The sequence below is a fragment of the Cygnus atratus genome, chromosome 24 (assembly GCF_013377495.2).
Source record: "Cygnus atratus isolate AKBS03 ecotype Queensland, Australia chromosome 24, CAtr_DNAZoo_HiC_assembly, whole genome shotgun sequence".
NCBI lineage: Eukaryota > Metazoa > Chordata > Aves > Anseriformes > Anatidae > Cygnus > Cygnus atratus.
In genome coordinates, this window is record NC_066385.1 from 4,568,747 (window position 1) to 4,583,725 (window position 14,979).

The 14,979-nt window shown below is 48.5% G+C and overlaps 1 protein-coding gene across 3 annotated transcripts in view; it reads right to left on the minus strand.

Annotated features, from left to right (window-relative positions):
- KDM5B (lysine demethylase 5B) overlaps positions 1–13,955 on the minus strand; it is a 56,346-nt gene extending 42,391 nt beyond the window's left edge. For 2 of the 3 annotated variants that reach the window (XM_035561389.2, XM_050715411.1), the window contains exons 1-2: positions 13,611–13,955; positions 344–421 (exon numbers count right to left, since the gene is read on the minus strand). In XM_035561389.2, coding sequence (XP_035417282.1) covers positions 344–421; positions 13,611–13,748 — 216 coding nt within the window. In that variant the 5' untranslated portion in view covers positions 13,749–13,955. Of the gene's footprint in view, positions 1–343; positions 422–4,360; positions 4,503–13,610 lie in introns of those variants that run through there. The other variant, XM_035561390.2, reaches the window with a different exon arrangement.
- Between the last annotated feature and the right edge of the window lie 1,024 nt (positions 13,956–14,979).

Sequence of the window (14,979 nt, forward strand, 5' to 3'; positions counted from 1 at the left end):
CTTCTAGTCTGAATTATGAAAGCAGTGAATCAAAGTGCTTGTGAACAGCAGATTTTGCACCAACTGAATCCAGATTTTGCAATTGTTTCTTCCAAATGGCTTGTTATTTTTTTTTTGTTCCTTCAGCGAGCATTAACTTTACTTTTTATGGTTGGTATGTTTTCATGTAAATTCTGAAACACATGGATTTCTGCGTGCTAATTCAAAACTGATGTTCAGATGTACTGAATGCTGTGAACTGAAGTCAAACAGAGCTCACGGACAATCAACTGGAAAAAAAAGGTGGGGGGGAAGAACATGTAAACACTCTGGAGCAGAAGCAATGTTTAGTTTTACAGCTTACCTCTAGTTCATTAAGCCTCTGGATCCTCGGAGTGAAGTGAAGCTTATCAACATCACATGCAAATGGAGGCTGCCAGTCCTGGGAAAAAAAAAAAAAAGTGCTTCATCAACAGACCAGAAAAATAAATGAAACTTCTTTGTACTCTATTCAAAAGCCAGGTAAACCCGAAGCATGGAGAGGTCTTTGTGGTTTCCAAGCCCTCCCCAGCACCGCAGAGCACAGCACCATCCACTGGGACCACAGCTCTCAGCTGCGCAGCCCCTGCCGACAGCCATCTCCTCCCTCTGCCTCTGTGAGGCTGACCCTTCTTTCCAAAATGCATCATTTTGAACAAGGCTAGCCAGGGAAACACGCAGCATCAACCCCCAGCCAGTTTCACTGTCCAGCATTTAAATATGTCACTGTGCCTTTCAAGTAGACAGGCACTGAAATGGCGAAATAAATGGCATTTTGAAACCGAAAACCTGTCCTCGAAGAGCCCTCAGTCGCTCGCTGAGCCAGTCCCCCTCCTGCACACACTGGGCGGCAGCAGTGGGGCTTGGGCTGTTTGCCCCATTACTGCAAAGGCCCCACTCCAAAATGGGAACCACGGGCAGCTGAGGGTTTTGTCCATCCGACACAGAGGAGCGCTGCCTTCTTGCAAGTCAACCCCCCCAGTGCTTTAGACGGGAGTGACAAACACACAGTTACAATCCTGAGATAGAGCAACAGATTCATATGGTTAGCACAAAAACCATCGAGTAACCATCGAGGAGTTTCATGAACCACGATCCAAAACACAACGCCTGCCCTTACGAGGAAGACCAGCATTTGGTATTGGGCATTACACGCTCCCGAAGGACAACGCAGCAGCTAGCTCTTGTAACCGGTGGGCTCAGGAACAACCAGCAGCTGCACTACAGAGCAGAAAAAGTTTCTTAATTCCTTGTCTGCAAACATTCAGGAACAACTGGAATCTGATCAATTAGAAATGATTATTACTACTTAAACAAAATACCTGCAACTGCTAGCGTTATTTATACCTATGACTATAAAGCAATTTTATCTTTTACATCTCTGACATCTATTGCGTGCAGTTGGTTTGGCAACACAGAGCTTCGCTGAACTAAATTAAATTTGATTTGAACTTGACAGTAATTTATTACATATAAAGCTATCTTATTATCACTAATTACAGAATGAAGATAACGTGCACAAGAGCTACTGATAGCAGAGGAAGACAAGAGAGCTGTCTACCAGGAAAGACAACAGCGCTTCCTCAATGCCTGCAGACTCAGACAACAAAAATAAAACCAGTCACAAGCACAATATTTGTTACTTTAGCAGAAGTGCTTAATAGGAAAACTAGTGTCAAAAATAACCATGAGGGACAGGCAAGGGAATTATCTTATGTACAAACAAGCAGGCTGAATTTGTACCATGACAATCTCATGCTGTCACTCCAAGCAAAGCCCAGAGCAGAAGCAACTCGAGGGAAGGGATGCAAGAGCCGCAGTGTACGGAAAACCTGAGCGCGAAGGCCACTAACATATGCGTTTTATCACGCATACGCCAAACCTCAAAATTGGTAATGAGAAGTTTTCTGATCCTACAAGGCGTTTTCAGCACATCAAGACTTGGCAAGGTTGAAATTAAGACTTGAACTGGAAGTTAGATGACAACAGTGGGTCAGGATGGCAAATTACCGAGAGGACAGTCAATTCCCAACCGTACGTGCTTCTCCATCGTTTCTGTTCCGTTAACCACAGGACTAAGACCAGTTTCCAGTGTCACGAAGTTCATAAACAACTACATAAAATTAACCCCATTTTTATCGGTTCTGTTTTATTTCCCAGACCACCAAAGCATGAAAATCCCCAGTCTGACAGAGGAAAGGCAGGACGTTCTTTTGTGATGTTCTGACACTCGATGAAGCATTTCTTGCCACCAAACTGCAAGAGACACAACTGGGAACGTTCGGAGCAAGACTGGAATGAAGTGCTGTACTTCAACACAGCAAATCTGTCTTTCAAGCTGGTTACGCGAGCGCAGTTAGACACAGCTCTGGGGCTTGCTCTGTGCGTGAAGACAGAGCGACAGAAGGCCGGCAGCCAGACCAGAAGAGGACAATCGGTGGTAACGTCACAAAACACCCATGGGACATTCTGGAGAATGAATCGCCTAAGGGAGAGCTCTAAGATCCTAAGAGCTTTGCTCGGGCTGAGAGAGTAAGGGCAAACAAAGAAACCTTGTCAACTGACTGCTTAGCTAAGCCAGGGCTTCCTGCTGCTGGGTCATCCACAACCCAGAAAAGGAATCTGCAGAGGCCAAAGAGCAGGAAACGGGAATGAAAAGAGTAAGAGCGAGAATTCGGATCGTGCAGGGCAACGACACCACCTACGGCACTGTTACTGGGCCCAGCACGGCTTCAGGGCTATTGCTGCCACATAAAGGCAGCCAACAGTGCAAAGAGCAGCACCAAGACCTCTGGCTAGGCCACACGGCTTCTGGCAGTCTGCTGGCTCTAGGAAAACCCAGCAGAAAGCTGCGTGCCACTGGGACACAACAGGAGGAGCGGGATTCCCACCTGATCCTACAGGTTTCAGCTGATGGTAGGACGCCAGGCTCCGCAGGACATGCACAGACCTAAGACCCACAGCTGGAAAGGTGCCTGTCTTCAGACAGGACAGAAGCAAGCTTCTCCTCTCCAATTACGAAAGCAAATGAAGTTGACGTGCATTATCTAACAGAACATCTCACTGATAACATGGCATACAGAAACAACCTATTCCAGAGCTAGCTAATTAGCTGCACACATCTCCTACTTATTACTGACTGGGGTACATTTTGGGAACTTCTTCCCTTTTTGCCAAAGACACCTGCTCCAGCAACGAACTAGCTGTCTATTTTCTTGGGGAAATTCACGTGACTCCAGACAACACCGACTTCCCTAACAGTATTTTCCACACCTTTTACTTTTTAGGCTTCACAACACTGCAATGAACGATGCGCAGAGCAGAACGCTGCGGTGGCACGTCAGCTGCTTTACCAAGAGGAGCTCCAAACTTCATCCACCCGATACACGGCTCCCAGTCCAGCAGGCAGATGGGTCCGTCAACACAAATTTAACAGCCGTAAAAGAGTGTAACTTTTAGCAAGGAGAAAGTCCCTGCAACAACTCCTGCTGAGATACGGTAAATTGGCTTACTGAGAGGTAACATGGGATTTACTCTGGCTCACTGTAAAGCTCTTGACTTTTTTTTTTTTAAGCAGGAAGAGCTGAGGGAAATACAGGCTAAGAATTACACAGCAGGTCACACTGGTTATTATGAAAAGACTCCTCTGACTTCAGAACCACAGCACCGCACATCTCATTTATCGCAAAACCCGTTTCACACGACATTAGTCTGAGCTAAAGATACACAGCAAGCATCGCTTGGAGAAATTACAGCAGGAGTAATAAACAGGCAATCCTGACCATCACCGATTCACTTTCAAGTCACAAACAGCCCAATTTGGAGCATCTCAACTGAACTAGAAGTTGGTATAACCCATGAAAACAGTATTTCGCATCTTATGTTCCAGCATATGGCAATTGCCTCAATTCCTAAACAAGATTCTTATAACTCTTCTTTAATAACTACATTATTTACTCAACAAAAAACTCGCATGCAATTTGTAACACGATTTACTAAGATAAACGCGACTTTCATTAAAAGCGGAGCTACAAGGCGTAGCTTTGGAAAGAAAAGCACCTCTGAAATGCAGCAGCACCACAAGAGGGAGCTTCTTCGTGGCGAGGCTCGTTCTGCCAGGCTGCTGATCTGCACGCCAAGCTCTGCTGAAGACAACTGCCCACACAAACCAGCTCTACAGGCCCGCGTCCCTTAAGCCAGTTGCTGGAAAGTCTGTAAAACTTGCCTTTTGCATCCAGACTGAATGTGCAAGGTCCTCAAAAGCAACTGGTCTGGATCCCCTCCCATCCCCCGTTTTTTATTTAAAACAACAAAAACGTTTAAAAAGGTCGATTTGACTTACTTTCAACAACCACCCTAAGCACTAAGGTTAAGGATACACAACAAACAACAGAAAGGAAGAACTGAATTTCCTAGAAAATCAGGAGTTTTTACAGTGCCCGGACTCTTCATCTGAAATGACTCCATGGCTTTCTACTGTCCGTAGATGACTGTAAGAAGCCTGCAATAAAGATGAGCAAAATTATTTGCCTATGTTAGCTTGCATTTGTTAACCAGCTCTAGGCAGAATAAACCTGAACAAATCCATGCAAAAAATGACACTGATATCAAAATCTGAAACTCTTCTATAAACTTTATAGGCAAATGTAACTATGCAGAAGGCATACTCTCGGGATCACATTAATATTTAAAGTACTAACGCAAACTACAAATGCTTACGAGAACTATTTCTATACTCTTCCTTCCAGATTCGCTGTTACAGGGATAACAAGCTTCATGTAACTACGGCTGGTAAATCTTGCACCTCATCCCGATTCACTAATTCAAATTTAACACCCCAATTCTCCAAATTCAAGCAAATGAGATTACCACTGTCATGGGCAAGCTGTTCTACAACTTTGTTAGCTTCAATATTTCTTTTTTCCCCCATCCCCATCTCAGTTTTTTCCATCAAAAATCTTGTTTGCTTACTATCCAAGAAGCTACTCTTGATCACTTCTTGGAAGCAATGTTCAAAATACTCTTCAATGAACAAATCGTATCTTTTTGCATCTCTTTACAGAATCAGCTTTCTAGTGCTGCAAATAATGATCTTCCCCTGGATTATTTCTGAAGCATCTCCTATTTTTTTCAACACCTTTTGAAAATCACAAGTAGCATTTTAGTTGCAATCTCTCCAATATCAGGAAAAAAAAAAAAGACGCGTCACTTTCATTATTTTGCTAGACAATGTCTCATAGTAAGATCCAAAAGAATACCTTAGCAATTCTTGCCATAGAAACACGAATTCATTCAGTTAACTACAGCAATTCCCTGCTTCCCAGGATGCCCACCCTGTACGCCTGACCTACATTCTTTGTTCCCCGATCTATGATCTTGCCTTTACAAAGGTGTGACATGAACGTTGGCTCCGAGAGGAAAGGAGCAGACTGGGTGACTCAGGAGGTCCTTTTAGTCTCATGTTTTTATGGATGTATTAAAAACACATTCAAAAGACACTCAGATCATCAGAGAACCTATGCAAAACTGGTCTGCACCACCATTTATCATCCCAGCAGTGTCAGTGGGGTCATCCACAAAGCTTGCTTTGGAAGGGGAACTAATCCCTCTCTGACCCTGTTAAAAGGCTAACATTAGTTGATAACTCCAATCACCAGCTAACCTACTTGGTGATGATGTGGTCCTCGCTCTGTCATTTGGAGTGAAGGTGATTTTTCCAATAAAAACACTGACTTTCTCCCTGCTGATAAAGGGTCTTGGGTGCAGTAGCATACCTTACATGCAGAACTCTTCAGTAAGATGAGCTTGTTGGAGTATTTCTTATAGTGGATGGAACTGGGCTCTGTTACATACCACAAATTAACAAAGGAAAACAAACAAAAACATGAATGCTTCCTAATAGAGAACTGCTGCCAAAAAGATGAGCTTGCAATGGGGATCACCTCTCCAGACCCAAGTGTTTCTTGTGCCAGCTCCAAACTTGGAGAGAAATAGAAGACCAGGTTAACTGCATGATTCTCAAGTGTCAGAGCTGGCTGCTCCTTGGGACACAAGGGTAGTGGACAGAAACTACAGTGGGGTTTGAACATCAGGACAAAACGGGCACCAGGGGTTGCATAAAGGAGGTGCCAGTCTGTAGAGGTGACTGTACACGAGGAACAGATGCAGGGGTGCTGGCAGCACCAGACAAGAGCGAGTACAACCAACAAAGCACAGACTCACGGAAAGCAGCACCGCACAAAGCTGGAGGCGCACAGGAGGCTACAACAGCCTCAGCGGCACTGAATCCAAGATCCCTGATCCGCTGCAGAGGTCACTGCTGCAGCACAGCCCCAGACCTCTGCCGGAGATCTGGGGACTCCGTGAGCGTGGTCAAATGAGTACAGCCTGGGACAGGTCAGACAGGAGCTTTATTGCCTATGAATGGTGAGAGAACACTTGGGCAGCACCTCTGCGCCCTGCTCCCCCATTTTTTAGGAAGTGATTATGGAGACTCAACCTAAATGCTGGTTCAGAAAAAAAAAAGTGGGGGGAAAACAACCATTTCAATGTCAACAAAGCTTGGGCTCCATCTCTGGGAAGGATGGACCCTTAAGTAGCTTGCTAAGTGCCACCATTCTGAGGAGGAATCAGGCAGTGAATAGGGACAATATGGAGAGCGCCTTGGTGGAGCCTATAGGAGCGGCACACCCAGTATTGTCTTCACTGGAGGTGGGGAGCTGGAAGCAGTCACAGACTATTAGCTTTTAACTGAAATGAATGTGCTTTTAGTTAGGATAAACTTCCCAGCCAAACCTCTCAAGTCTTAAATATTCATAACTCTACCACCACACCTCGCAGAGAGCATCCAGCAGTGCGGGGGCCAGGCTCAGCTGCCAGTGCTGAAGGGCGTCAGGCCCCAAGAGCTCCACCACTCTTCCCTCAAGGCCTGAAGGCTGTGGATGGTCTCATTTTTTTGGTCTGGTCCTGCTGCTACCTCCCGAACGTGTCCAGCCGGTGAGTGGCACAACCACGGTGCTGTTCGTGGAGCTCTCCCATCCCAGCACTTTGGAGCCGCAACCAGCAGCTTCCAAACCCAGTTTTTAATCCCAGTTTAACTCGGATTATGGGAGGATCTGAAGGCACAGCAGGCACCCAACACACCTACAGACAAGCAAGAGCCAACTCCAGCACCGGCACCCAGCTGATGATGGCTCCAGCTCCGAGCAGACAGAGGCTCTCCTGCTCAGTAGAGGCCTACCATGACAAAACTCGCCTTTCAGGCTCTCCCTTCAGATTATTTTCACTTGCAAAGCACCTACTTCCACTGAAGACCATTGCTTAGGCTCATGTAAGGAAGGCTGGCAGGTTTTATGAACCCAGAGGTTCTCCCCAGCTTTTCAAGGCCTTCAGCCTGGCCTCCTGCATGCACACCCACCAGCCCTCCGCCCTGCAGGCCCCAGGAACGACCCAGAAATTTGGGTCTGAGGGAAGGAACATCCTGCTGGACATAATAAACGTGTTCTGCTCACAGACAGCATTAGTTTCATGGCTGGGGAGGGGGCTGCTTTTAGCTTGAAGCTCTAATTTCAGCTTTTAGCTCACTGACGCTGTTTATGTCTCTCACGTTAAACAAACAAACAGAAAACCAACAAAAACTCCCCAAACCCTCCACTGCTGCCTCACATTTAGTTCCAGACTAAATCGTTTCATCTGAAATCTTCTATGAGCTAAGACAGAGCGTCTGAACTCCATGCTGGAAGGGACTGATTCGAGGCAAGGATATTCTCTCATCATTCCTCAAGTACACTCCATTTTTTCAGCATTTCTGAAGTACAGAAAACATACCACTGGTTATGCTGCACAGAACAGTTGTCATTAGTAATATGTTGTTTTTTTCGTATTTCCCTGATAATTAAAGCTCGGGGACACTGATAAAAAAGCTGCTCTGGATTTACCTTATTTCACAGTACAACCCCTGGATTGCACATAGCAAATTCTTCACATAAAGACCTCCTGAAGAGCTTCAGTGGCAGATCTAATTTTCTTCACCAGAATTTGACAGCCTGTAAACAGGACCCTCAGCACCGAAACACCCCATCCAGAAAACACCCATTCTTGATCTGAATGTGTCAGAAGGTGGCAAACTCATCGTTTCCCTTATTTTTTTTCCCTAACAGCCGATCACCTTCCCTGTTAAAAATGCATGTCCTGTTACCCAACTCGAGTGAACCTGGCTCCGGCTCCACAGGAACCAGTGGCTTGCAGGCGCTTCTCAACCCGACTGCCACGCCATGCTGTACCTATCATTTTCTCCCTATGAAGCTTGCTTATGTATTGTAATTATCTGTTTTCTTTTTGATAAAATAAACAGACCGAGCCTCTGCGCATTATCAAATCAGAGGGATCACCACCATCAGCTTCCTGTTTAGGGCAAACCAGAGCGATTCTCTGCATTAACTCCTGGTGTAGCTGTGCTGCTTTGCATCTCCCTCAACAAAGGTGTGCCAAAAGTTAACTGCGTTTAGTCCATAGCTTAAAGGAAATTGCTTTATTTCTCCATAAAAATAAATAAATAAAATCAAGGAGGAATGTGGGAAGCAGGAGGGACTTTAAATCCAGACCAGCTCCCACAGCAGGCTGGCCACACAGCTGAACGAGCAGCTTAAATCAACACCGTTCCTGAAAACGTGCCCCGGAACAACAGCTTCAGTTCTTAGAAGCCCCGTGCCTTCAGCTCACACCGCTCGAGCCATGGTACGGTGACATTTTTCAAATTCATTCTTCCGTGCGCAGAACTTTCTCGACACTTCTCCACACCCGCTCTAATTGTCAGATCTCTTTAAATTTCTCAGATGAATGCAGTACTCTAAATGCGGCATTCTTCTCAGAACCATGCTACTATAGAGGTAAAATCATCTTCCTATTCTTTACCAGGAAATTCAAGAGCTGCGTTCGCTGATTTACCCAAAGCAGCTCTTCTAACATCAGACCCGTTTCCACAAGGATTCAATTATTTTTCTGCAATCCCCCCTCCTCTAAGGCTGGTCCAGGCTCCTTTGTTCCTAAAGGTAAAACCTCACATGGAGTCCTACTCAAGTGGTTATTGTTTCGTACCTTCCCGTGTTTATTAGGCAATCGGGATCACCCTATAACACTGAGGCACCTACCATAAACCTGCGATCTATATGCAATAATTTCTTTTGTTCTTCTAGACCCTTTATGAAAATTACATACTGTTGGCTCGAGGTTCTGAAAGACCATTAGAAACCTATCCTTCATTATAATTTCTCATTAATAGCTGAAATAATTTGTGATTCCTTCAGCGTGGTATCAATTTTGCAGAATAACAATTATTGTAATTAGAATACTGAAACATGCTCAATTATAGTTTATAGATCTCAGATCATGACAACACAACCAATTTAACCGAACACATAGTCGAATGGAAAACAATAAAACTAATTTGACAACACCATGCAATCGTATTTCATGGTATCACCTTTTGAGTTCCTGTTCAGGACTGTTATCAGCCATTCTTCCACCCTGGAGGGAGATGCAGTTAACAACTCTTGCACCCATAAAGAACTTAAACCGACAAAGAAGTTAATTCCTCTGGAAAGTTTCCCAGTGTTCCAGTATTTATTGGAAATTTGAGTCGATAATTCAGAGAACTCCAGTGCCAATTCCTTCAAGATTTCAGTAACACTAACACAGATAATTTTAAAATATTTTGTTCTACCAGGGCAGACTTAAGGTTACTTGGAAGCCTTAACTGCGCTTCTCCATATTCACATTACTCAAAGCAATGACATTTAGACTGAATGTTAATGTTTGGCTATCGGAAAACTAGTGTTTCTAGCATGTTTTACAGAATTTTATATTTTGAAACTGATGCATATGGCAAGTGACGCTTAAGTAATTGTTATCTGTTATTTCTTCACTGCTGCAAAGCAGCTACACAACCAACTGGAAAGAGGAGTCCATTCTTAAGTCGAATTTGGAGCAGGAACAGTATGGTATGTTACCTTTTATTCTTGAAGCTATGCTGCGAATTCGAGGGAACGCTTACTTTCATGAATTAATATTAAAAAGCTACCGATTTCAAACAGCAGTGATACCATTCTCAAACAATGCATTTTAGAGGGGCACTTAAATGAAATGAAGTAGAGCTATCACAAAGTCTTCCAGAATGTAGAGCCAGCACTTGACATGCTGATTTTTGGAATAAGCCACTGTTCCAGCTTACCATTTAAAAAGGACAACATGGTAAAGGATGTTTTCAGTTCACAGAAGAAAATCCAACTGCAACACAGCATGTGAAGGACTGCAAACAAGCTGTACGCCATCCAGTTTTCTGCTTCTAGCTTTGCATCTTCAGTTCAGCAGCACAGAGTCAAACATATTTTTAATTTAGGTAGCACATTAACTACTTGAAACAACCACCGCTAGTAAAGCCTTGTATCCGACTGACACAGCTGCCAGCAGGACCGTCCCCTCATGCTCAAGGTCGTCAACAAGAAGCCTTCAACTTGCTTTTCCATGTCATGCAACACAGTGTCAGGGAACACAGTTACCGTTGTGTCCTCAAGACAGCGATTTCAAGTCCAAACCAGTTAGCGTGGCATTGCAGTGTCCCACAGTCCTCCAAGTAAGAGCCAAACTAAGCCATCGGTGACGACTGGAATGAAGAGGAAGAAAGCTGCTTTTGAGCACTCAAGGGGAAACTCTGAAATTCTAGCACTGCTGTGCAGGAATTATACCTGCTGTTAGGTCCCTGGACACACTCTCATCCCGAGAACTGGCAATGAGCACCTAGAACCTGCTATCTTCCACCCTGATGTCTAACAGTATGCCAGGTGCCTTGATAACCCCCTCGCAGAACAGTTCACTGTCCTCCAAATCTTCAGCATGGGAAAAGCCACCACCGATGTGTTTTCCCAGGCATATCTGGTGCCCAGATAATGCTAGAAGAAAGGTGCCAGAGAAGATATTCCCTGTCCTTCAGAGACCACAAAGTTCTTCTCTTTGTGCTCCAGGGCTGAAATATCAAAGCTATCTTAGGAGCAATGACTCTTTCATAAACTTGTGAAGCTATGACTGGACGTCACCAGTTCCATATAACATTATTCCATACTGCAGTTCAGACAGAAAAGCACAATAATTATCCAGCAGAGTTTAAGCTAACACAATGCAAACCCAGGGATCAAATTCCGAGCCTTTTTCTGTCCTGGATCCTGGACAGTTGACAGTGCTGCATACCTGCTGTACAGCAGCCCCAGCAGGTAACTGGACCAAGAACACAGGCAAAAGCTTCACTTGGATGCAGGAAGATTGCCAAATGTCAGCCATCCCTGAACAACACATTTGGTTAGAACGTACACAATTTTGTGAAAAGATCAGTATAATTTGTAGCTTACAATATTATAAGCCCCCTGATTATACTGAATATTCATTGCACCTCCTGCTTCCAGGGGGAAGGCCAGGAACTACGTCAACTTCAAGGCTCTCTCTGGTAGATTTGGAAGGGCTCCCTCTATGCTTCAGGCCAGTGAACGATCAACTGCACTTGCACAAGTCTCCCAAGTCATTATCTAGGGTAGATAAGAGCTGTAGTAGCTAAGCTCTCATGAAAGCCAGGCCTCATATAACTATTAGGTGTTGTTCCGCCTTCAGCAGCTCCGACTATTTTCATCCTACTTCTAAATACGTTCAGTGAAACATATGAACATAAATACAGACAGATCTTAGCGTTTCAGTAAGTGGAGATGAGAGTATGCCGAGAATGCAGCTGTAATAACTAATTTATTCCTTAGGAGAGCTATTCATTTATGACTCTCTAACAGATAATGTAGCTCACAGGAAGCTTTATGATAGGGCTTTGACTTTTTTATACAAACAGATGAGAAACATCGATGAGATTTTTAAAACAAATCACAAAGGAAAAAAGCCTCCATAAAATTTCTGTTCTGCTCAGAGTTGCTGAAATACTGCTGACAATATGTTCTCCAAAAAGATTATTCTACTCAAAAAGATTACATAAGTTCAGTGTTGACGGTATAATGAAAACCATCTTATCCCCTTAACTATGTCAGCACTGCCTGAAAAGGGGCACTGGTATATTCTACCTAGATCTAAATTCAAGAGCGTTCTCACATAGTTCATACAAATGCAAACCCCCACTGTTCTCCCAGAAAACGGAAACATCTTCCTCTCCGAGATCCGCATCATTCGATTCGGCACAAACATTTCTATCACCTCAGACAGTAATGCAGCAAGTTACTTCACTTTATTTTAATTCGGGAGGAAAAGGATGGTTACCAACAGGAGTCCCAGCAACGATCAAAACACAAAACCGAGAAGAGCATGTGTTTCTGAACATTATTTTCTTTGAGCTCCAAGCATCACTCACAAAACTAAAGTCTGCAGAAATGTTTTGTCAGCTTCACCTCTCGCTGGATGAGATTTAAGGCTCTCAGTTACTGTTTAACATCCTAGTTGTTGCCGTCACGTAAACTACCTCAAGCCAGCTGCATCACCCCGGACTTGCACCACCCTCCACTTAGAGAAAGAGCAATTCACCCAAAATAAGATGATTCACACGTGCCTGTTAATTAGATTTTTACTCTAAGAAGCCCCTCTCCTCACTAGTGCGATTGTTTATCCCTGTAAAAGAACTAACAATTATGACTACACAAACTATGGTGCTAAGGTCTTTAACAGTATTTCTCAGTAAATCGGGTCGTCTAACAAAAGGAAATCAGAGTTCACACCACAATTGTGAGCACCGTTACACCAACAGTCGAGGTGATGATGATGAAGATGAAGGCTCATTACTCTTCCCACTGTGTATTGCATTCTAAAATGGTGGCCATGTCTGTCTAGGCTTCAGCTAGCAAAGACACCACTCAAACTCCGGGCTGCGGAGTTGGACGTTGCTCAACTTGAGGAAATAGTTACCTGGATCAAATAAAACTGAGCCGGACCCCAGCCAGGGCCGGGGCCGGGCCCCGGGGGGCCGTGTGCGGGCGAGGAGAGGAGCGGAGCGGTGTCCCCAGCCCTCCACCACCACAATGCCAACATGGAGGGCAACACCCAAGCAGCTGCCTCCTCCAGGGCTCTGCACGGGGGCTGCTCGCCCCCAGCAACGGCTCCGGGACAGCGGCTGGGGCCCCACTGGAACTTTTTTTGGGGGGGGGCCGAGCAACTGGGGACAGGCAGGAGAGGAGCGGCTCGGCCTTCCCGAGCCGGAGGGGAGCCGCGGCGGGGCCGGCTCAGCCTCCCCCCGGCTCCAGCCACTTTCCTGCCGGGCACCTCCAACACTTGGGAGCCACTTGGCGGCGGGGGGCGGCCGCGGAGAGGGGGGCGGCCGGGCCCCCCTTCCAGCCCCGGGGACGGCCAAACTTCTCACCGGAGGAGGAAGAAGAGGAACAGGAGGAGGAGGAAGGGGGGGGGAGCGGCCCCACCTGCCCGGGGGGCACCTGCGGGCCCCAGGGGAGGGCAGGGGGCCCCGCACCGCCGCCCCGCAGCACGGGGCAGGGCCGCCGGGTGCCGGTGCGAGCCGTGCCGCCACACAAAGGCCGTTCCCCCGGCGGCGCCATGCGGGCACTCACCGGCGGCGGCCGCACCTTGCAGATGCCGGTCTGCTCGGCGATGGGCCGGATCTTGTGGATGAAGGCGAAGGGGTCGGCGAACTCCTCCCAGCTGGGCTCGAAGACGGGGCACTCGGGCGGGGGCAGGAACTCAGCCATGGCCCGGCCCGGGCCTCGCCGCCACCACGGCCACCACCACCACCAGCACCGAACAATCCTCCGCCAGCCGCCGCCTCCAACGGGACGTGCGCGTCCTGCGCCGGGAGGAGGCGGGGGTGCGGGGTAAAGGGGAGGGGTGCTGGGGGGGGGGGTTAACAGGGGTGGGGGGGGCAAGACGGCAGAGAACGAGAGAAAAAGAGTCCGCCCCGGGCTGGGCGGAGGGGGAGGGAGCGAGGGAGGGGGTGGAGGCCGCCCCGCCCCGTCACGCGCCTTTGTGAGGGGGCGCCCGGTCCGGGCTGGGGCCGGTTGAGGGGTTGGGGGCCGGGGGGGCGAAGATTCTAGACCCTCCCCCGGGGGTTAGGGGCCCGCTGCGAGCACTGAGGGGGGGGGGAACGGGCGGCACCGAACCCTCAGCGGCGCCTCCCCGGGACCCCACGGGTGCTGCTGGGGGGTGGGGGGGGGAAGCCCCGGCCCCGCTCACAAAATGTCCGCCCCGCCGCCTTTGTGCGCGGTCCCCCCCCCCCCGGCCCTTTCACCCCCCCCCCGTTCCGAGCCGCTCCCCTCCAGCACCGCTGGTTCGGGGAGGCCTCGGGACCCCGCGCTCCCCCAGTCCCAGCCCAGGGCCGCTCTTTGTGGGGCCCCACGGCCGGGCCCCGCCGCGCTCTGTTTACATGCGCGGAGGGATCCGCCACAGCTGACAGCGGCCGCCGCCGGCCGGCGCTTCTTTTTTTAAAGAGCCTCTCCGCGGCCCGCCGTTGGCTGCGCCGCCGCGACGTCAGCGGCGGGGCGGGGCCTCGGCGGGCCGCGCGGACGCATTGTCTGCGGGCACGGCCCCGGGGCGGCCGCGGCCGGGCCCCGCTCCCGTCACCGACCTCCCTCGCCGCTCGCGGTGCCGCTCGCGGCCCGGCTCCCTTTGTTCCGCGGCCCCGTTGTCCCCCGCCCGCCCCCGGTGTGGGGGGGGGGCGGGGGGCAGGCCGCGGGGAGCCGCCCCTCAGGGAGCCCGGTGAGCTCCCCCCCTCCTCCCCCCCCGCGGCGGCGGGTGCCGCACGTAGCGCACGTGCGTGGCCGGCTCTGTCACGCCCCCTCCCCGCGTGGCCACGCCCCCGCGGTGACTCCGCCTCCATCTCCTCAGGAGGCCCCGCCCCTTCTCAACTCCTCTCAGGGGCGCTCGGTCGCCGTCCTGCCCCCCCCCACCCCGAGCTCGGCCCTCCTGTTCGCTGTCCGGGAGCTT